The sequence below is a fragment of the Cladosporium halotolerans genome (assembly GCF_011745625.1).
Source record: "Cladosporium halotolerans strain TM138-S3 chromosome Unknown Sca16, whole genome shotgun sequence".
Classification (NCBI taxonomy): domain Eukaryota; kingdom Fungi; phylum Ascomycota; class Dothideomycetes; order Cladosporiales; family Cladosporiaceae; genus Cladosporium; species Cladosporium halotolerans.
This window is the reverse complement of record NW_027191467.1, coordinates 189,184-208,992: the sequence shown is the minus strand read 5'-3', so window position 1 is coordinate 208,992 and position 19,809 is coordinate 189,184. Positions and strand designations below refer to the sequence as shown.

The following is a 19,809-nucleotide window of genomic DNA, read 5'->3' as shown; positions in this document are numbered from 1 at the left end:
CTTGATCCTCACGCGATGATATATTTATTGAGCGGGACTTACTCATTGGCTGGCTTTAAGCGGGAGCTAGTGGGATGTCAGCCTTGGCGTTGTTAAACGATCCATGTTGGCATGTTGCATTTTCGAGACGCGTCGAAGTCGGAGACGCAAGTTTCAGAGAAGGGAGCGATGGTTCTTGGTGTCACGTGCATATTGACAGCATAGCATTCACCTAGGAAGTTTCCGGCCTATGCCGCGGTTATAACCGGCGGAGAGTCTTGCGATAGATCAAATGCTCGAAGAATAGCATGGCTCATTCGAACAGTCAAGGCTGTGCTTTGCCTCTAGCGGGTAGTTGATCATTGGTTCGATATTTAAGATCGTTGGTTGGGTGACCGTAAAAGCCACTTCATATGCGCATCCCAGGTGCCGGCCGTGAAAGACTGCTAAATCGAGAACATTTATACCTCTATCATCACGCTACATGCAGCTTACAACTCGTCGTGAACCGCTGGTCGTCCAGAGTCTTTGTGTAGATCGACACCCTTCTTCTTCCTCCACTTTTCCCAGAGCTCGAAGAATTCTTTCTCCATGCCCTTCTCCATCTGGTCGGGTAGTACGACAACGTATTCGATGTGGAGAGCGCCGAACTCAGGTCCGTCACCTTCGTGTCGCCAGACAGGCATGCCTTCACCTTCGATCACTTCCACAGCACCAGGCTGGATCACCTCACCACGCTTCCTCTCAAGCCTGACCACATGTCCATCCAGATGTGTCAGGTTTCTTGTCCAACCGCCCATCCACGCCTCCCTCAACGACAGCGCCTCCCTCCAGAAAAGGTTGTTCTCTTTCCTTCTGAAGAAGCTGCCATCGTTCCTGTATGCGTCGTCTTTTCCAACCTCGGGCTCCTTCTCAACAACATTGACCACCAAATCGCCCGCCTCGTAGTCCGGGCTCTCATCTCCTTCGTTCTCGTAGTTGATCCTCACGCCCTTGGGCATACCAGGCTCAATGTGCAACTCAAACGCCTCCTCCGCCCTAACCACTCTCGCGCCTCCACACGCCTTACAGGCGTGCTCAACCGTGCTTCCCTTGCCTCCGCATGCATCGCAAGCCATCTGCACCTGCTGGAAAATGCCCGGCGCCAGCATGTGCTTCCGCACCATCATACCACTTCCCCTGCACTGCCCGCACGTGTCGCGGTGCCCATTCGCGCTTCCGCTGCCACTGCACTTCTCGCAAATAACCTGCTTCTCCACCTTAAACTCATGCTGCGCGCCGACGTAAAAGTCCCTCAGCGCCATGTGCACCCGCACCTCCATAGTCGGGCCCACCTTCTGCCCGCGGCCAAAGTGGCCCCCACCACCAAAGAACTGGCTAAAGACATCGAACGGATCCCTGCCGTGTCCACGTCCGCGCCCGCCGCCCTGCTGGTGCTGCTTGACGCCCTCGTGGCCGTGCTGGTCGTAGACGCGGCGCAGGTCGTCGTCGCTGAGCACCTCGTAGGCCTCGCTGATCTCGACGAAGCGCTGGTGCGCGGTCTCGTCGTCCGGGTTCTTGTCCGGGTGGTATTGCTTCGAGAGCCTGCGGTAGGCTTTCTTGAGCTGCTTGCTGTCGGCGTCTTTGTCGACGCTGAGGAGTTTGTAGTAGTCTTCGGCGGCGAGGGCGAGGAGCGGGAGCAGGCACAGGAGTGCGAGGGCGAGGCGGCCGAGCATGGTCGTTTTGCTCTGCCGGGGGTGGTGCTTGTTGCGTTTGGGGGAGGTTTATCGGATGACTGACATGTGATGATTCGGGAATCGAAGTCGGCGCCGTTTGGAGGGGTTAGTGTTGCATGTTGGGATTAATGAGACGAACGATCGGGATGACGATTCGATAGTCGATGTCGAAACGGGAGGGTCAGCTGTGCAGTCGATCGACCGTTGAAGACGTCAAGCAATAAACTCCGCGATTGCGAGTGAACTCTTGTCAACTTGTCTATCGCTCCCCCGAAGCTTCGCCTCCGCCTCCGCCAGCTGGCAAGAAGCCCACTAGCGTGCTGCAAGCCAGCGTGCCTCGCGTGCCAGCCAGGTACCCGTGAAAGCTTATCCCCTTGCATATGGAAGTTAGCCTGGCATGTGGTACAGGAACAATATTGAATATGATCAAAATGCATTGATATGTCAAAATAGATGTTTGCTCGCTAAAGTTCAAATCGTTGCCAGTAAAGCCCTAGAGTACTAGCTACAGTCATCTGTGCGCCGAAAATGCTGTGCTTTGCGACTTTTTGCCTAGGTAAGCGTCGATCGCACGTAGGGACAACACAAGGCCCGACGACGCTCGAAGTGCAATCATGCCAAACTAGAAGAGCCCGAGCAGATCCTCGTTGGTCTTCTTGTTGTCGCCCGCACCTGCAGCATTGTCTAGTTGGGCTTCGGGCGCAGGCGGCTGTCCGCCATTGAGATCCATACCAGCAAACCCATTCATTAGGTCAGCACTTCCTCCAGCCCCATTTGCAGGACCAGGCGTGTTGCCGAACATTCCCATCAAGTCGTCCATACCGCCACTGGGCACCGAAGGCGATGCGACGCTCGGGCTGGCCACACGCTGGGGTGTGCCGCCCAAACCCTCGAGACCTGATCCGCCACTTGGAGGCTCTTTCTGCAATGAGGCTGGGGCTGCGCCGTCGAAGTCGATGTCCAGGAGGTTCTCGGCGTTGTTTTGAGGAGCTGCAGAAGAGTGCACACCAGCGACGGCTGCGGAGACAGCTGCGGCAGCGATGGGGTTCTCGCGCGCGTTCTGTCTTGCTTCCTCGATTGCAGCGGCCTGCAGGGCAGATGCGCGGCCCTGGCCGAGGAAGGCGGCAGGAGGCTTGTGATATACTGATGCAAGAGTCGAAAGGTGAGGAATGAGGCTGTCCAGAAGTGGCGTAGGAAGCACCGGGATTGTGCTGGTGATTTGTGGGCGGGCGGAAAGGACGACGTTCTTTGCAACTTGCGGATCGGAAGAAAGTAGTCGCCAGTACACGTATGCTCTGTCTCGGATATCGGGGTTGTCGTTTTCTGCTGTTGCCGCCTGCAGTACTTTCTGCACCAGGCCTTGTGACTCGTCGGGCTTCTTCAAGAAAAGTTTAACGACTGCGGTGATGATCTGGAGTTGCGTCTGTCACATTGTCAGTATTTGTTTGGCTCGTCCAAAAGGGATGGTTGCTTACCTGGGTGAATTCTTCGTTGAAACCGTCCACAAACCCAGCAAGGATGTCGCCCGCGTTCGAGATCTTCTCAGCGTACTCGCCGACAATCCAGATCAAGCTTCCTCTAGCATCGGGATCGTCCAAGTCATCGATGCACTGGCAAAGCGTCGGGATAATGCCTTCATAGCCGGGGTATCGCCTGAAGATGTCCTTAATGACAACAATGACTTCCTGTACCACGTAGCCAACCTTGGTGTTGATAAGCTCAAGGAGGACATTGACGGCCTTCTCAGCACACTCCTCGATCTTGATCGCAACCTGGCCAATCGCACGAATTGCCTTCTTGACGAAATCCATATCAACCTCCAACGCGTACTCCTTCAGCTCGTTAAGCAGCTGGTCGGCGTTGTTGTGTGTCGCTATTCGGACCATGATTTCCAGCTTAGTAAGTTTGAGGTAGGGCGGGTCGTTGTACTTGCAGAAGAATACGCGCATCTCTTTGTCAAGGATACCTGGCTGCTTCTGCAACAAGAGATCGATGTTTTTAAGTGCGACGTACTGCACTTCAGGTTGTGATGAGACGAGTGTCACAAGGGGTGGCGACATCCTCTTGATGTATTGTTGGCGTAGCTGCGAGTTCTCGATGCGCTGAACGTGCATAAAGACCGCTTTGACTGCAGCCAGAACGACTGAAGGGTTGACGTGCTGAAACTGCGGGCTCACGCGCTCACAAATGTGTTCCGCCTCCTTGCTATCTTGTGCCTGATAGTCTGCCAATGTAGTCAGGATTGTGACACGTCCCCATTCGGTGCATTCATTGAGCGCTACAAGCATCTTCTTGAGCAGAGTGCTTGTTACGACGAGCGCGTGTGTCTCGGGCGCCGCTTCCTGGATTTCCACGAGCGCGGTGACGGCGTTGGCCACGACCATGGGGTTGGAGTCTCCGACCATTTCCTGCAACGTCTCAACGAAGCCTTCTTCCACTGCAAGTACTGGGTTCAGATCGAAGAGCTTCGCGACACAGAGCGCAGCCGTCTTGCGAACATACGGCGATTCGTCCTTGAGTGTTTTCCGTAACGGTTCCTCCATGTAGTCCACCATTTTCTCCACTCGGATACAGCCCATTGTTCGCACCGCCAAAGCTCTTACCAGTGGATTTGGATCTTCTGAATCCTGCACGAATGTATTCACCGCTAAGATACACAGATCTGGATGTGACTTGGCGTAGTTCATCAGGTACAAGTAGACCAGCTTTTTCTGTCCTAAATCTCCGGTGGCGATGTTTTTGAGGACGTCGGGAAACAGCGACGAGACATCTTTGCCCAAGGTCATGGACATGATAGTCTTCTGGATCGCTTCCTTGCGCTCCCACGCATATTGAGAGACGAGTCCAGATCGAAGTTCGTATGTCTCGCCCTTTCTAGGCGCCGCAAGGGCACTTCGCAGTCTGTTGACCGCCATGTCGACGGGGAGTTGTCTTCAAGTCGTTCAAGGGGTGTTGCAGATGTGTCGCATACGTGTGTTGTGGAAATGGGGGGTTTCCCAGGGTCTCGATGTTTCTGCAAGTGCTTCGTTCAAACGCAGTGCTCGGCAGCGCGGATTACTGCGACGGTGAGGTCGAGGTCTGTACAATCTTTCCAGGAAAGGGCTTGCGGTGTTTCCCAAAGAAGTGGTGGGGTTTATTGCCGCATTCCCATTGACGAGGGCTGCTGATGGAGGTAAGCTTTCGCCGCTTCGTCAAGCGGGCCGCGCCAAGAGGATGCCCCAGTCGAGATGCGACTTCGCCAGCGAAACACGCGTGTCTATCCGACCTCTCGGTAGATCAGTCGTTTCAAACATTTGAGCAAAATGGTACGCGCTTATTTAATCTTATGGAAGTGAAGGTATTGAAGCTAATCAGTATCTTGTCTAGGCCTCCAATCTGCCAAATCTTCGCCGTCTTTTTGTCGAGGCTCGATCAGACGCCGAGGAGAGTGCGTACTCACGAAACGCAGTAAGCTTCTCCATATATCTCGTTCCTCACGACAATACTGACGTCGCCAGTTCTACAATCTTGTGTTATTCATGTCTTCGGTGGCCCTCTTCAGCCTAGCAGCACAGAAAATGCACAAACAAACATGAGTGGATGTGGCGAAGAAATATTAGCCCAAAGTCGCGCCTAGACAGCTGGCCATTCGCAATATTTGCCCAATCCAGGACGTCCAAGGGATGATGCCTGTTGAACGACATCGGCACGAAAGACCTGGAGAGTTCTCCGTCGCTTCCTGCAAGAACGGACGGTATTTTTCTATTCACTGGCAGAAATACTTGCTGCCCTTGGCGATCGTCATGCATGGGCGCCTCAAGCATGCGAGGGGCCAGTGACTACGGATTGACAAACACTGAACTGGCTATCCTGCCAGCACTCGTTCTGGAGTCTCGCTTTGCGCACCAATCTTCCGAACGACTACTGGAGTGGACACCTCCTTGCATTCGACATTTGGAATCTACGAAAGCGTGGTAGAGTCGAGACTCGAGCTTGCCACCCCGAGGGAAACAATCTTGAGGGTGGTTATGAATGCCAGACCTGAACCCTCTCTGTCACTGTGTCGAAGAGCAAATCCGCTTTTGCAAGATGTGCCAGGACGCATGCCTCAGACCAATCAGTGACAACGATCTCTTCGATCCCCCAAATACCGTCGAAGCATTCAATCGCTTGATAGCCGCTATGGATCCAGTCAAATCACGTTTCTCGGCGGAACTCACTGATGACCAAGTTGTTCTTCTGGATCCGCCTACTACGGCAGAGCGCTTTGCTCGCATTGAAGCCGCTATCGAATCAAGCCTTGCGAAACCGACCAAGACTCATTCAGGCTTACGACGCCCGGCAAGATTCTCCTTGCGCTCGAAATCTTGTTCATGGGAAAACCCTCGCGGCATTGATGCTCAGCACGGGGTGCATCGACTAAGAGACCGTCGCATCTTGCAATGCTTTTCACGACCTCGGAATCTGTGGCTGCTCAGGTCAACGATGTACGCGGATTCCGTCCTGGATGGGCAGAGGATGGCCCCGACGTCTCATCCCAAGCAGCAACCTCACCGACGTCGCCGCATGCTAGGGCCGCCCACTCTGGCAAGGGCGAATTTCAGCAAGACGTGGACATATTCAGGAACTCTGCTACGCTGAGGGAATTCACAGCGCAAACTTATCTCAAAGCAAGAGAAAAGTATATGTAAGGGCAAGGGAACGCCTTTCTGCTTTGAAGTGGTAGTCACGTACCGATGGCAAACATGGGCGTTTGTTCAATTTCAGTCTTTTGTTGTTTTACAGCTGAGTAGATACCAATTCTGATAGGTGACAAGCACTTATTTATTGCTCGACTGAGTTTCTCGCCTCCCCCTTACTTTCCATTTCTAGCTCAACAAGCCCACTGTCGTCCCGCCCTTCCATACAACGATACATCATGCCACACCAGCAACCGCAGATCCGCTCTCCCATTTACATGCAGTCAAAGGACAACAGCAAGGTCATCATGGGCCATGCAGCAGAGACAACGCAACCGGCCATGAAAGTCACATCGAATACGTCCGCTGTAGCTTCCGCCACGTCCAAGCAAGGAGATCAGAAGACCTCAATATTACAAGAGAAGAGACGCCCGGCTACATTGGTGGACATTGTACCCACGGGCAGAGTCGGCACCGGCACTGGTATCCAGGGACTAGCCCTCACTTTCGATATCGGGCTTCTCAACAGCCCGACTGCTTTGCAAGATTTAATGGCTGATGCGAGAACTGCTGCGAAGAGCAAGCCGTGATTGTTTCATGTGGGGTGTGGTACAGTATGCCGAGAGGTCTCGGAATGGCCGCTTCCGTGTTGGTTGGTCCAGGGAGAGTGATAAAATTTGATCGAGTTTCGGGGTTCGTACCTAGAAGAGATGTGGTGAGCTTGATGGGCTAGTTGGCCCACATCTAGAGATCGACAGCAGAGACACAGCTGACTCGAGGGTAGATTCTCCATCCGTCGAATACTGTTACCTTTGTCGTGACTACGGGACCTGCATTGTGGCTTTCGCATCCATCATTATTCCTGCGACTCTTCTCGGACATGATTTGGGGATCAATCATTGCATTGGCAACATTGGCACTCGCGATCCAGTGGTCGATATTGAAAAATTTCCCGGTAGAGCCAACGGCGGGTTTGGCATTTGAACATGAATGCTTTGCTGTTCGCTACATCCCCTCAGCTACTGAGCATTATCATCCCCAAAAGCTGGCGAGCCTTGATTCTGCTTTAACGTTTTCAAGCACCCACTGCTCTTTTTTGCATCTTTACCTCAAAGCATGCTCCAAACTCCATCGTGTCCCTGCCGAGTGTGCCACCGGTCGTCACAGAAAGATTCGCTTAGTTCTGCGCGGCGCCACGAGCGCCCTTGGGGGTACCCTTCTGGAAGCCATTGCTGAACTTGCGGTTGACGGTCTTCAGGTACTGCATGCGGCCGGAGCCGGTAGTCTTTCTCCTCTTGGCCTTCTCGCCCCAGTTGTCTGTGGTAATGTGTTAGTGATGCTCTTTTGCTGTTGTCGTAGCGATCCAATTTCGAAGGAGGTTCAAGTATCGGTAGGCTCGAGGAGGGTGGTGTGCGACGTACACTTCCTGACGCTGGCGCTAGGGTAGCCGCAGTTGGCGCAAGTGTGCTTCTGGACGTGGAGAGAGCGACGACCTTCATGGTGTATTAGCATCCCATTCCTGCCTCTTCCAATCCTCTCGGTGCGAGCATACCGCAGCGTCTGCACAGGACGTGCGTCTTGTTGTGGCGCTTGCCAAAGCTGGACGTTCCCTTCGCTGTTCACACTCCGTCAGCCTCCCATTCCTCCCTCCGTGTATGCGATATTCGGTGTCGGATGCGTACTCATTGTGTCGGTGTTGGGCGAGGGTTACTGGTCGGGTCCGTCGGTATCGTCGTCGCTGGGTGAAAGACTTCGAGCCTCTGCTTCGACGTGCGCTATCTTCCGCTGTGTCGAAATTGTGCGCGCCAAGCTTGCTGCCTGAGGTTGAAATCTGGGGCGGCCTTCGACTGGCTTTCGCGCTCCTCTCACGCTTCAGCAAGGGTCTGAAGGGGGTCTCCACCCACCACGCTGCATCTACAAGATATACAATCACAATCGCATGGGACTTTTGCATGCACGAAGCGCTCTGATCAGCACCACATCATATCAATGGACACTTCTGTCATTGCACAGCCACGAGGTTCGCGCTGGGGCATCCCACTTTCTCTCCATTGATCTAGTGTCCGGCCCAAGCGCCTTCAACAATTAGTCTTGTATCTTCGGGTTATTCTGAGTGGCATTACGAGACGCTTCTAGTGCTCGAGAACGCCTCCAATCGAGTTTTTACCGGATATGCACACTACTCGTGAATCTCAATTTCACGCTCCCAGCTCCCCCTGGGCTGCTTGTACAGCTTGTATGCCTGCTCGGCGATGTTGAGCGGGCTCAAGTTCGGCGCATCTGGATGAACGACTCCTCCAACGCTGAGAAGCCCAATATGCACATCCTTGCCGTGCATAGCGTTCAGGGACAGCACAAGGGCTCGCTGCGCCGACTTGACCATCGACAGCGAAACCAGCTGAGGAAGCGGCTCCTTGTAGAGTAGCGTAGTGCTCGTGACGATCAACGAAGGCAGACTGTCCTCCGGTGCTTGCTTCAGCAGTGGGATTGCCCATTTCGCAGTCTCGTAGAGAGCCAGATTAGTGAGCTGCGAAGGTTAGCACGTGCTTCGCTTCACACAAGTCTTCAGTCGAAGTCGACTCACCCTGAAGTCCGCCTCAATAGCCTCGGTACTCTCTTCGAGAGGAGGCGCACCCGCGACTCTCGCTGGGTTGAACAGAACACACTCCAGCGATCCAAAAGACTCGATTTCCTTCAAGGTGCTGTTCAGCTGCTTCAAGTCGGCCATGTCGCAGGCCCAGGTCTTGACTCTGCAGCTGTAGCCACGTTCCTGGATTGCATCGAGCACTTTATCCTCATCTTGAGCTAAACGCTCTTTGTTCCGTGATACCAGAGCGACATGTGTAAACCCGCGGACTGAGAAGACTTGAGCCACCGCAATGCCAATACCAGGTCCAGAACCGAGGATGACGAGAGTCTTTCCAGCCATTTTGGAGATAGGCGTCTATACGACTGTTACACGATCAGTGCTCAAGGAATTGTCGTCAAAAAAGAGCGTCTTACATATAATAATGTATTCCAAGGTTTTTATATCGGTCGTGTGTTAATAATTTCCAGCAGTGGCAACGCGATCTTTCGATACATGTATCCGACTTGCCCGTTCAACATCCAATGGCGTCATTGGGGAGACTCCACTCTGCCACGAGATTTGGAATGTCTCCTTTACCATCAGCGCGTCGAGCACGCCTCACTTCATTCACATCCTGCGCTTCTACATGAAATTGTCGAGCATGCACTGTCCAGAAGGGAGACTTTCGTTTCGTTGTTAAGTTAAGGTACGTACAATCCCTCATTCACCGCCGAAATGCACACTACACGCAGCTATCCCCAGCTATTCGCAAATGCTAGAGCTCAGGCACACAAAATCACAACGGATAGGCCTTTGCAAGGTTGCTTTGGAAGCTGCTGTCCTTGAACGGCACATTCGCCGATCCAAAATCAGTGTTCGTGAGAGCAGTCTTCGCAGCAGCTGTGAGGCTCTCCCACGCGATCAACGGCTGCTGTCCACCGCGCGTGCTGGTGAAACCCATCCTGGAGGAAATATTAGCAACCAATTCCACACACACAGTCCAAGGATCCCACTCGACTCACTGATGATTCACCGGCCAGATACTGAAATACCTAATGAGCATAGAGTTGCCGCTCAAATTCGGCGAGGTCGTGGTATCGTAGTCGCCATGCGCAGACGCCGCGCCGCCCACGATCGTCGCACTCGTAGATTGCGCTGACAGCCAGACGACAGCGTTCTCCCAGTCGTGACGGTGACCGAGGCCGCTCGAAGGGCTGTCTTTGGGCATGTACCACGAGTACATGATCGCGAAACGGCCATTGTACGTCCCTCCACGAGCGTAGACTTGGCCGGTACTGCTGCTGCAGGCACTTGAGGGGTCGCCGCTGGGGTTGAGGCCGCCGCTGTGAAGAGAAGTCGTCAGTGAGTGTCTGTTGGCGGGTGTTTCAGAGTGACTTACCCCGTGTTACCACTGCTATCGACGGCAGGGAATGGCACGCAACCATTCTCGACCTGAAGGAAGGGTTTGTATTTCAGGTAGAGGGAGCCAAGGGTTCCACTTGGGACGGTCTCTGGAAATCCTACGACAGCATCGTGATTGATTACGGCACGGCGCTCGAGGGGAGCAGCGAATGAAGTCAACGAGCAGAGAGCGAGAGTAAAGAGGTGAGCGAGCGGCGCCATGACAGTCGAACGAGTAAAGAGTTTCTGTGCCGGTTGACAACACTGGAACCACGATCATCACACTCTCGGGCAAGGCCCATACTTATCTTGATATGCATTGCCATGGCCTGTCGTTCCACCAGGCATAGTCACCTGCGCCAGCGCAGGTACTACAATATCGTCAATGCATGCCCTCCCACACCGAGAGGCGATTGGCAGCGAGCCCTCATGACCAGAAGCTGCAAGCGCCTGAACACAATGCATGTAGTCATTAGTCTGCACACTTTGCCTGCACGCTATATCTTGCGACCTGCTCAAATCGGAGGTTGATGCTCACTAAGTCCCCCACGTGCACGGAGCAAATGCCCAGAAGGTGCTAGCAAGGATTTAAAGGTGTCTAAGCGAGAAAGGCAGAAGCCCTTTGGTGCGTTCTTCCCATGTTCAATGGCAATATGAGATACTGTCCGGTGCGTCTTTAGTGTGAAACGTATGCTGTCCACGTTTGAAGCGTTTCCACCAGCGGTTACTCGCCGTGAGCTGAGATGCCGATGCTATTCGCTCATACGAGACGCTTTTCGATTCTCCTGAAATGCGCTGTCCTCAATGGGCTCGTATTGAAGGAGGGCACGTCGATTACCACTATGGTACTGATGGGCTAATAAGCTGCTTCATTCTAGATAGGTGAACCTGAGGTGCTGTTGGCGGTAGGAGCTTGACTGGAAGATCCTAGTCACTCCTCTGTACAAGGATCTTCCTCACGATACACAGAATGCCATTGTCCGGACATACCTCCTCCCTATCTAACTGCTTGTCAATCGGTCCGGTTGGTCCGCCAGTGTACTTGCACAGCGCATCGATGCCGAAAACGCAGTCTTGAATTGGATCGTCTTGGGGATACTTCTCATCGCCCCAGTGTCCCAGGAACGACAGCCAGTTGACGGACTCGCTGGTCACCGTTAGCGAAAAGAAGTTGGAGCTGGTAAAAGGTGAACGAACTCTGAACCATTGGATGTGAAGGCCTTGCTGGTCCTGTTGTATGAATACCAATACGCAGACAGCGTAGGGTCCCAGAAGGGACCTTCGTCCGTGTGGTCTTCGATCAGACCTGAGGGCAGGTTCACGTTCGGAATGCCGTAGGCATGAGTGCCGCTGGTGGCGTAGTTGGCGTGCGAGCCATTGGCGCTGTAGACTATAGGCTGCAGTGCACACATCTGTCAGCTTCAGCTCCTCCACAAAACCAGGTGGACTTACCCTGTCGCCGCCGTCGAGCTTCGTTACAGTTCCGTACTCGAACGCCTGGCCGTTCGAATGCTGCGAATACCACACTGCACTGGGCTTCCCGTCGACGAATCGAATCATGTTATGCTCCCAGTCTCCGACATGGTTACCGATGTTCTGGCCAACGTAAACGCCACCGAAATCGAAGGCGTAGAAGTAAAAGTAGAAAGCATCGACAGTCCCGTCACCGTGGTCGTTCGTGACTATGGCGCAGCTGATGGCACCCTGTGTTTCTCCGTCGGCGTTGGGAAGCACGCCCTTGAGATATGGAGGATTTGCATCCGGTTTGATCTTTGAGGTCAGATAGACATTTTCGCCGCCAAAATCGTTGAGCTCGGCAAGGTTGTCCAAGGTCAGAGGGTTTGGCGCGTTGGCAACGGGTTCGGAGTTGACCTTGGGCTCTGTGTTGATGAGCTGCGCACTGATGTCTGACGGCCAGTATTTGTCCTCGGAGTATAGATAGACGACCGGAGCGTAGTCAACGACGAAGGATGGTACGCCATCGGGAATTCCACCTTGGGCACGCGCTGTGAGTGCCCATCCAGCAGCAAGCGTAGCAAGGACGGGTATCATGATTGTGATGCAGGCAGGAATAATCAGGAACTCTTGCACATGGAGCGCAGCCAAGGATGGGACGTATATGTACCTTTTCTATAGCTAACGGTTACTGCAGTGCACATGGTCCAGTTACTGCAGCGACGCGTCTACCGGGTTTGCAAGACGTACCTTTGGAGTGATCACATCAATCTACTAGACGACTGATCATCGAGAAACCCCACCTGAGGCCATCACCCATCATCCTATCGCAGAACACGCGCAGCAGTCAGCTTCGAGGAGAGAACCCGGTTTATGTGCGCGTGTGCATTGGTGCATGCATCGGCGCCCACGCCTTACCGGCTGAAACGCTCATTGGCGCGCAATGAGATGAGACTTCCAGTCCCTGCACGCTTCCGGATACGGCACATGATTTATTGTTCTGCGCGTGCAGAGCGCAAGACGAATACTTGATTATTATGGTGGAAGTATGTACGCGTGCTATGAGACCTCCCTCCCACGGCAAATGCAAGAAAGCGAAGTCAATTTTGCCCGCATCCAAGGCACAACCATCCAAGCGCAAGGCAAGGATGGCACACCTCAGGGTTTCAATATGCCTCCAATGACAAACGAGTCTCACATTGCTTGGGTAAGACGACGTATACTGAGGAGGGTAAATGGTTCGGAGTCGCTCAAACGAGGAGTAAAAGGGAACAGGAAAGAAATTGAGCCAAAAGGAATATGTCTCGATCAACGAGCAGCGATCAGGATTGGCTGAGCAGCTCCTCGAAAGAAAGGAAGCTGTTTCCGCCGCTTCTGCTGTCGCCTTCGATGGAAGAGAAATACTGCATCAACGAAGGCAACTCCAGCTGCTCGGAATCGTCACTTACAGCTGTGATCGTTGCAAGTGACGGCAGCAATGCTGAGGCGTTGCCGGTATTGCTGAAACTCGACGATGAGGCAGGCATGGTGCCCGAAGCTCGTGGCGGTGGCGCATATTCGCCTCTACTATTTGACGATTCCTGATTATTGAGCTTAGTCGTTTCGAACGCCCAATCTAAGATGCCACGATCAAGTGTAAGCGGTTCGGTGTCCATATCTTCATCGTCGGCGGGAATGCCGAGGAATACATCATTGGGAAGAGAGACATGGGGATCGTAGGGCCTACTTGCAGGTGACGAATCTGCAGGTTGAAGATGAGGCTGTTCAGATCGCACAGGTACATCTGTGTTTGCTGTCGCCTCACTTGTGCTTTTGTCGCGATTCGCAGATGAGTCTCGCGTGTCCGCTGCCTGAGAGCCACGGTCGGGGGGCTGAGGAAACACTTCAGGTCTGGGCGCCAGCCCTGCAGCTGCGTACTCTTTGGGATACTTGAGTCGGAAGCGGTCCCTTAGGTCTGTGGGCGTCCGCTCAGCCAGCACTTTCTCGTCTTTCTGAATAGCAGCCCAGGATTTGCCATGTTCGAGAAAACCTCGATAGAGAGCATCATCTTGCTCTTTGGTGTAGCCGTGTCGAGATCGGCGAGTGGATTTCTGAAAGGGCTGCTCGATTCCAAGTCGCGCGAGGTCTGAAGCTCCCTTGCGGTCGTTCGGCTTTGCGTATTTGTTCACGGAACCCTCAATATTGTCGTGCTGGCTTTGCGACTGCGCTTTTGGCTTTCGGTAATGCTCGGGGCAGCAGACGCGAAATCGATCCTTCAAGTCCAGCGCTGTTCGGCGGTTGAAGCTGAACTCCTCACACTTGAGAATCTTCGACCAGCTGCCGATGCCAAATTTGGCCACTCCTTTGAGCAGGTCTGCGGTCTCCTGTTCGGACCACTTGTTCTTGGCAGGTTTCTTGGATCTCGATTTCACAGCCGAGAGAGCCGGTTTCTCCGCTTCAGAACAATCATTCCTCTCTAGATAACTAGTGTCGTTACTAGTCCCAGCGACTTTTACCTCGCTAGGTGACACTTGAGCGTCCGGGGTCTGCTGCCTGGGGTGTTGAACACTAATTGATGGCAACAAGCCAGCATCCGGTGGCGGCTGATGTAAGCCACTCAGCGTCGGTGGCAGCCTCCTTCTGCTAGCTTTCGAACCACTGCCAGATCTCACAGGCAGTCTCGGCAATGAAGGTAGGTCTCGCGCCTGGCTGGTGCCGTTGCTGCGGCTTGAGCCCTCATCTTCAGACCTCAATCGCTTCGCCGCCGCCTCACCGGCCGCATCTCTCGGCACGCGGTCCAGGAGCAGGCGGCGCAAGTCATGCGTGTAAGCACTGTGCAAATGCGAGGCGCCGTGCAAAGGATGCTTCGGCGGCGCGGCCAAAGGCTCCACCGGGTTGGGCCGGTTGATGAAGTCCAAAGACGTTGGCGGATATGCCTGGACATCTTTGCCTTGCGGATTAGAAGCCATACAGGGATGCAAAATTGGCAGCAAAGCTGCCAATGGTGTGTTTTCACGACATCGGAATGGTTCGCAGGCTGGTGTCTTGAGGTGTGAACTGGCAGAAAGAAATGTCGAAGACACAGCTTTTGAAGCGGACGGAGGTTGCTTGGTCTTGGCGGTGGCCTCAGGCACTTACATTCCCTATCCGCCACAGCCTTTGGACAATCATCCGACCACTCTTGGGATAACACCGCATGATTGCGAAATGTTAGGGCACAAGAGTCTTTGCCAGATAAGGTAACACATTGAAGGTGCATTGAGGAACAGCAGTCGAGATGGGAGGCATGTGTCCAAAATTTTAGTTATGTTACAGAGAAGCGAAGAAGAAGCTTCTGTCCATTGCGCCATGGGTATCTATTCGTAAAACCATTCAGAACGCCTCCCAGTCAAACCCGAGGAAGCCCGAGCACCTTAGTCACCCACATCACCTCCTTACACTTCAAGCATCGCCTTCAAGCCACTATCAACGCCTTTCAGCCACCTGCCCCTCTCTTCAAGCTCGTCGCCGAGCCCACCGTTCTCCCTCCCTCTCTTCGCCTCAGCTGCATTCTGCACGGCATTGTTCTTGCGCGCCTCCAGAGGTCCCAGGTCGGCCTCAAGAGCTGCCACTGCGCGCTTCTTCTCAGGCAATACGCGCTGCAGGTTTGCGATTTGCCGATCAAGATCCGCCAGTTCTTGTTCCTTCTTCGAAAGCAGGGATAACGTGGGTTGCAAAGGTAAGTTGAGCGACGGGTTTGAGGATTTCGGCTGCTGCGAAGCACGCAGCGCCGAGAGCTTGGTCTCGAGCTGGGCGATCTCTTCCGGCAGCGCTTCTAGCTGGGCGGTCTGGAGTCCAATCTCTTCGTATCCTGCACGCATTTGTCAGTAACGTTAGATTTCTGCGGCCTCAGCATTGTCACTCACGTCCAGCCAACACCTTCCCCTGCTCCTCCAAATCATTAATAATCCCTCTAACCTCTTCCTTCTTCGCTTTCAAAGCAGCCTTGTCCTCAGCAAGCTTCTCTCCGAGCTCGCGGTTCTCCTCGCCCTCGACAAACTCCGGCTGCTCTGCCGTCACGGCACGTAGGAATCGCTCCTTGGTCACTTGCTCGACATAGCTGAATCGGAGTTTTGAGAACAGCTCGCGGTAGTGTTCTAGATCGGCTTGCAGCGCGGCTGGCGTGCGCTCTTGGTCCGAAGCACTGGAGGAGCGTTTCGTGGACGAGGCGGGGTCGAGGATGGGCTGCGATATGCTGAGGATCGAGAGTTCGGTAGGCTGCTGGAGCTGCGCGAGCGCATGATGGTGGTCCATGTTCGCTTGTTCGCCCTGTCCACGACTTTTGTTGTGATTGGCGTCGTGTTTTATGTTGTGGTCGCGTGGGTGGATGTTTACGTTTTCCCAAATCGAGCGCGCTTGATGGGCGGCGGGAAGGCCCGTGTTGCGTCATAATCTGCGCTCTTTCACATGCCATGAGGTTGCACTCTGCGTCGCAGGTGGTAGCGCAATTGTACAAATACAGCGGCTCGCATGTGGTACATTTGAACCTGCTCTCTAATGTTGGATTTTTGAAACTATGGATACCCTTTTGACGGACGAGTACGTCATCTCCCGCCTACAGAAAGAAGCGCTGTCTGGCAAATCCTCTGAACGACGCGACAAGAATGCGCCGAAGCCGAATACTCGGTTCCTGAAGAACCTGGTGCGAGACGCGGATAGCCACAACGCCACACTACTGGCAAAAGAGAAGGCGGAGACCAGAGCACGACTGAAGGGCCTTGAGGAGGGCAAAAAGCGATCCAAGGAAGAGGTTGGAGACGATGGAGAAGCCGATCTGAAGAAAAAGCGACGGGAAGGCGAGCGGGAAGGCAGGTGGAAAGGCGTTCTTTCTGGGCTTGGTGGACCAAGCATGCGTGGAAGAGAATCGAAGGATGAGAGATGGACTGAGAGGGCACATACACGTAGAGATGAGAAAGTCCGTTCGCGGGATTCAAGGGAACGCAAGGAGCGCTCGTCGCATAAAGAGCATCATTCGCATAGGAGGAGGCGATCACGAAGTGTTGATTCGCGGTCGAGGTCACCTCCTCACCGCAAAAGCCAATATCGAGAACGAAGGCGGTCACGAAGTCCCGGTGCGGGTTCAAGGTCGCCACAACCAAGAAGCTACCATCGGGAACGGAAACGGTCTCGCAGCCACGAGAGATCAGATCGCAAAATTAGAGACGATGGTCGCCGAGAGAAACATCACAGACATCACCATGCAGATAGAGGCGAATCGCATTCGCCGGCCTCCCAAGAAAAGCGTTCCGATTCGAAGCCCAGCTCAAGAGATCGTGATGAACTGTCAGAAGACTCGGACCCTCTCGATTCCCTCATAGGTCCCGCGCCTCCACCCACGTCAAGACCACGAGGCCGCGGCGGCAACGCGACAAATCGCTCTACATTCGACCTCCGCTTCAACGACCCTTCATACAACCCACGCGCGGACGTCGCCTTAACGGATTCGGAAGGCGAGAAAGACGACTGGGCTACGTCGTTGGAAGCTGTGCGCGACCGTGCGGCGTGGCGCGAGAAAGGAGCTCAGCGGTTGAGAGAGGCCGGGTTCGGAGAGAATGATGTGGCGAAATTTGAGGGCAGTAGGAGAGAGAAGGACGAAAGGGATCTGAGATGGAGAAGCAAGGGCGAGGGCAGAGAATGGGATGCTGGGAAAGTTTTTGAGAACGATGGCGATATGCAGGTGAAGGCGGCTTGGACTAAAGGATTGGGATTGTAATGATATTCAAACGTTACTGGATGTCACATTGCGACTCGGGATATGGGTATACGGCATGGGATCTCCATTGTTGAGGATTGGCTGAGACGACTCATAGTCATTTGATACACCGTTGGATTATTTTACAGTATGCCCTTAAGGGACTTGTGTGAGTCTTTGGCTTGCATCTCCTCTGAATCATCAAGTCTTCATCCCTTGTACTTCTGGTGCAGCTGGCGGATCTGCTCCTGCACGTCCCTGCTCTGTTCGCCAGGCTGTCCCATACCCGCCAAGGCAGCCTGACTCGGCATACCACTGACACCGTCGTACGCGCTGACCTCGGCACGCTTCCTCCTTGCGGCCTCTTCTTCACTCACGGCCTGCCCGGTTACAGGATCGAAGACGTCCGTACGCTGGCTGGCCAGTCGCTTGAGGTTGTTTGCCACTTCCTGTGTCGACAAGTTCGTTGTTGAGGAACGCTGCGCGGCACGCGCGGCTTGCTCACGCCACTCAGGCGACTGCAACTCGATACGCATGTGCTGCTCGAACTCTTCGTTGGGGATTGCTTGATTGCAGTTGGGGCAGATTGATGTGTTCGCGGTTTGGCGCTTTTGCTGGGCGCGAGGAACGTAGTCGGAACGGATTTTCATAGGCGCGGCGGTAGACCTTGCAGCCTCCTGAGCTGCACGTGCACGATCGCGGTCCTGTTGTAGAGTATTGATGCGAGAAAAGCTGTCGTCTTGGGGTGGCGGTTGGTATGCTTGTTGGGCCTGAGGTGGTGTTGGTTGGTAAGGCAGAGATTGCGGCACTTGCTGCTGGTATTGCTGCTGTTGCGGTTGCTGTTGCTGGCCGTAGAACTGGTCTTGATCGTTGAATGTGGGGAAGGCTTCCTCGATGCGCCTGTTCGGGTTTATGCTCATAGCAGCCTTTTGCTCTAGAGATGCAGACTGCAGATCGTTCACTGTGGTGGGAGCTGGGAGTTCGGTGTTCTCGTCGTTCTCGTCGAATACGACAGTCTCGACGACCACGAAATCATGCCAGTCAATCTGTGCATACTCCACGCGCTCCTTCTCCTGTTGCTCCTCCTTGGCCACCTTTTGCGCCTCTTGATGCTTGACCCATTCCGCCCGCTTTTTGGCCCTGTCCAGCACCTGAAATCGCTCCTTCACATTTTGCTCAAGAGATGTGATGCGCTTCTTCTGCGGCCTCCCACTGTCAGTTGAATCTCCAGTCAAAAGGTCCTGGTATTGATCGACTAAACGCGAGAAGAACTGGTAGAGGGTGTGCTGCGGTCGCAAGAAGTCGAATTGAAAGTTGCCGGCCTCTCTTTGCGAAAGCTGTGTCATCCACCCTCTGCCGTTCTTCGCAACGTAAAGTGCCGTGAGCTTCACCACATCCAGATCTTGCGCGCTGATGTTCGGCACTCTCGCCGAGAACATGAACTCTTCCGGTGGCTCCGGGCCTTTCTTCACTTCGCGCCCTTGGAAGCTAACCTCGTTCTCACGACCCGCACTGATAGCATTGCCTCTTCCTTCTCTGATCTCCGTCTTGCGCCAGCTGTAGTATGCATGGTACGCGTCGTCGGGGTCGACGAACGACATCTTCGCATTGGAAGAGTTCTTCTCTCGGATGTTGTTCTCGAATGTTTGCCCATTGCGCACAACATATCCAGCGGTCTTCTCTATGATGTCGCGCAATCCCGACGGTGGAATGATGGTGCCCTCAGGCGCCCTTTTGATCACGTCGTCCATGATGGAGCCGCCGTTGGTCGCGGCCATGGCGGCGGTGATGTTTCGCTCAGCGCGGCGCAGTGATATTATACAATCCCGTGAGTAGTGATTGCTACGAGGGTGAAGGAGCTTGAAGAGGAAGGTTGGCAAATGAGTCGCAAAACTGTCGTTTTGTTGCGCTTAGGTACAGTGCAAGTTCATGTTCGATCTCGTGAAAGTGCAGCGGTGCCTTGGGCCTCAGGCACCTATGCTTCAGCCAGAGGTGCGACAAAGCGGAAGGTAAGCACCCTAGCACGTGACAAGTCTTTCCATTAAAGACCTAGGAACTTCGCCCGGAGGACTGCACGCTGTACCTTGGTTATCTCACTGGCTCGAAAGTGATTGCTTCTTACGTGATCGATGACCGTCACGCGCAAAGTGAACTTTTCATTGGAAAGACAGTCGGGTCTTCCTCTTCCCGTCAAGGTCGGGAAGCTCAACGAGTGGATTCGAGAACGGTGAAGCAACAAGTAGTGACTTTCTGAGGCTGTCATATGTAGTTCTGGCTCGTTTGCGTGTCACGGATCACGATCACTGGGCTAGCTGATCGAAA

General features: G+C 54.0%; 10 protein-coding genes across 10 annotated transcripts; 1 reads left to right on the top strand and 9 right to left on the bottom strand.

Annotated features, from left to right (window-relative positions):
• Positions 1–470: 470 nt before the first annotated feature.
• On the bottom strand, positions 471–1,694 carry WHR41_04782 (uncharacterized protein; the record flags this gene model as incomplete). The annotated part of the gene is made up of 1 exon (XM_069373388.1): positions 471–1,694. The coding sequence occupies one exon, from the start codon at positions 1,692–1,694 to the stop codon at positions 471–473; it is 1,224 nt and encodes a 407-aa protein (XP_069229144.1).
• A 414-nt stretch (positions 1,695–2,108) lies between these two features.
• WHR41_04781 (uncharacterized protein) lies at positions 2,109–4,848 on the bottom strand. Its single transcript, XM_069373387.1, has 2 exons — positions 3,170–4,848; positions 2,109–3,117 (listed from the first exon to the last, which is right to left on the bottom strand). Exons 1-2 carry the CDS (start codon positions 4,607–4,609, stop codon positions 2,317–2,319), a joined length of 2,241 nt encoding a protein of 746 aa, XP_069229141.1. The 5' UTR covers positions 4,610–4,848; the 3' UTR covers positions 2,109–2,316.
• Positions 4,849–7,529: 2,681 nt separating this feature from the next.
• Positions 7,530–8,038, bottom strand: rpl37 (60S ribosomal protein eL37; the record flags this gene model as incomplete). Its single annotated transcript, XM_069373386.1, has 4 exons — positions 7,530–7,669; positions 7,774–7,845; positions 7,905–7,967; positions 8,035–8,038. 4 exons carry the CDS (start codon positions 8,036–8,038, stop codon positions 7,530–7,532), a joined length of 279 nt encoding a protein of 92 aa, XP_069229142.1.
• Positions 8,039–8,336: 298 nt separating this feature from the next.
• On the bottom strand, positions 8,337–9,327 carry WHR41_04779 (uncharacterized protein). The gene is made up of 2 exons (XM_069373385.1): positions 8,937–9,327; positions 8,337–8,879 (listed from the first exon to the last, which is right to left on the bottom strand). The coding sequence occupies exons 1-2, from the start codon at positions 9,279–9,281 to the stop codon at positions 8,532–8,534; spliced, it is 693 nt and encodes a 230-aa protein (XP_069229072.1). The 5' UTR covers positions 9,282–9,327; the 3' UTR covers positions 8,337–8,531.
• Positions 9,328–9,717: 390 nt separating this feature from the next.
• Positions 9,718–10,544, bottom strand: WHR41_04778 (uncharacterized protein; the record flags this gene model as incomplete). Its single annotated transcript, XM_069373384.1, has 3 exons — positions 9,718–9,883; positions 9,944–10,264; positions 10,321–10,544. 3 exons carry the CDS (start codon positions 10,542–10,544, stop codon positions 9,718–9,720), a joined length of 711 nt encoding a protein of 236 aa, XP_069229071.1.
• A 587-nt stretch (positions 10,545–11,131) lies between these two features.
• Positions 11,132–12,374, bottom strand: WHR41_04777 (uncharacterized protein; the record flags this gene model as incomplete). Its single annotated transcript, XM_069373383.1, has 3 exons — positions 11,132–11,469; positions 11,520–11,719; positions 11,775–12,374. The coding sequence occupies 3 exons, from the start codon at positions 12,372–12,374 to the stop codon at positions 11,250–11,252; spliced, it is 1,020 nt and encodes a 339-aa protein (XP_069229076.1). The 3' UTR covers positions 11,132–11,249.
• A 725-nt stretch (positions 12,375–13,099) lies between these two features.
• Positions 13,100–14,725, bottom strand: WHR41_04776 (uncharacterized protein; the record flags this gene model as incomplete). Its single annotated transcript, XM_069373382.1, has 1 exon — positions 13,100–14,725. One exon carries the CDS (start codon positions 14,723–14,725, stop codon positions 13,100–13,102), a length of 1,626 nt encoding a protein of 541 aa, XP_069229075.1.
• A 303-nt stretch (positions 14,726–15,028) lies between these two features.
• WHR41_04775 (uncharacterized protein) lies at positions 15,029–16,117 on the bottom strand. Its single transcript, XM_069373381.1, has 2 exons — positions 15,662–16,117; positions 15,029–15,606 (listed from the first exon to the last, which is right to left on the bottom strand). Exons 1-2 carry the CDS (start codon positions 16,047–16,049, stop codon positions 15,191–15,193), a joined length of 804 nt encoding a protein of 267 aa, XP_069229074.1. The 5' UTR covers positions 16,050–16,117; the 3' UTR covers positions 15,029–15,190.
• Positions 16,118–16,311: 194 nt separating this feature from the next.
• On the top strand, positions 16,312–17,508 carry WHR41_04774 (uncharacterized protein; the record flags this gene model as incomplete). The annotated part of the gene is made up of 2 exons (XM_069373380.1): positions 16,312–16,714; positions 17,114–17,508. The coding sequence occupies 2 exons, from the start codon at positions 16,312–16,314 to the stop codon at positions 17,506–17,508; spliced, it is 798 nt and encodes a 265-aa protein (XP_069229073.1).
• A 188-nt stretch (positions 17,509–17,696) lies between these two features.
• On the bottom strand, positions 17,697–19,265 carry WHR41_04773 (uncharacterized protein; the record flags this gene model as incomplete). Its single annotated transcript, XM_069373379.1, has 1 exon — positions 17,697–19,265. One exon carries the CDS (start codon positions 19,263–19,265, stop codon positions 17,697–17,699), a length of 1,569 nt encoding a protein of 522 aa, XP_069229080.1.
• Between the last annotated feature and the right edge of the window lie 544 nt (positions 19,266–19,809).